General features: G+C 84.9%; 1 protein-coding gene across 2 annotated transcripts in view; it reads right to left on the bottom strand.

Moving 5' to 3' along the window:
• The window catches only part of RAB11FIP4 (RAB11 family interacting protein 4), a 115,508-nt gene extending 115,186 nt beyond the window's left edge, over positions 1-322 (bottom strand). For both annotated transcript variants that reach the window (XM_073879386.1, XM_073879387.1), the window contains exon 1: positions 156-322. In XM_073879386.1, coding sequence (XP_073735487.1) covers positions 156-314 — 159 coding nt within the window. In that variant the 5' untranslated portion in view covers positions 315-322. The remainder of the gene's footprint in view (positions 1-155) is intronic.
• Between the last annotated feature and the right edge of the window lie 43 nt (positions 323-365).

Genomic DNA, 365 nt, shown 5'->3' with positions numbered 1-365 from the left:
GGGGGGGGGGGCGGGGGGGGGGGGAGGGGGGGGCGGGGGGGGGGGGAAGGGGGCGCCCGCTTGGGCGGGGGCTAGGGGCTGGCGCCGGCGGGGCCCCTCCCGGGCGGGTAGAGGGCAAGGGACGCCGGCGGGGCCCGGGGACGTGGCGCCCTTACCTCCTCGCCTTGGCCGAAGCGCAGCCCCAGCGCCGCGACGCGCTCCACGCGCAGGAAGCCGTCGGGGTCGCGGCCGCACACCTCGAACACCTCGCGCAGGCGGCGCACGGAGCGCAGCAGAGCCGCGGGGGCGCCCGCCCAGCCCGCGCCGCCCGCCATCCGGCCGGCCCCGCGGCTAGCCCGAGCCCCGCGCCGCCCGCCGCGGCCGCC

The sequence above is a fragment of the Callorhinus ursinus genome, unplaced genomic scaffold (assembly GCF_003265705.2).
Source record: "Callorhinus ursinus isolate GAN/ISIS: 27379988/994484 unplaced genomic scaffold, GSC_fseal_2.0 scaffold34, whole genome shotgun sequence".
In the NCBI taxonomy this organism is placed as follows: domain Eukaryota; kingdom Metazoa; phylum Chordata; class Mammalia; order Carnivora; family Otariidae; genus Callorhinus; species Callorhinus ursinus.
This window is presented reverse-complemented; position numbering and strand designations above follow the sequence as displayed.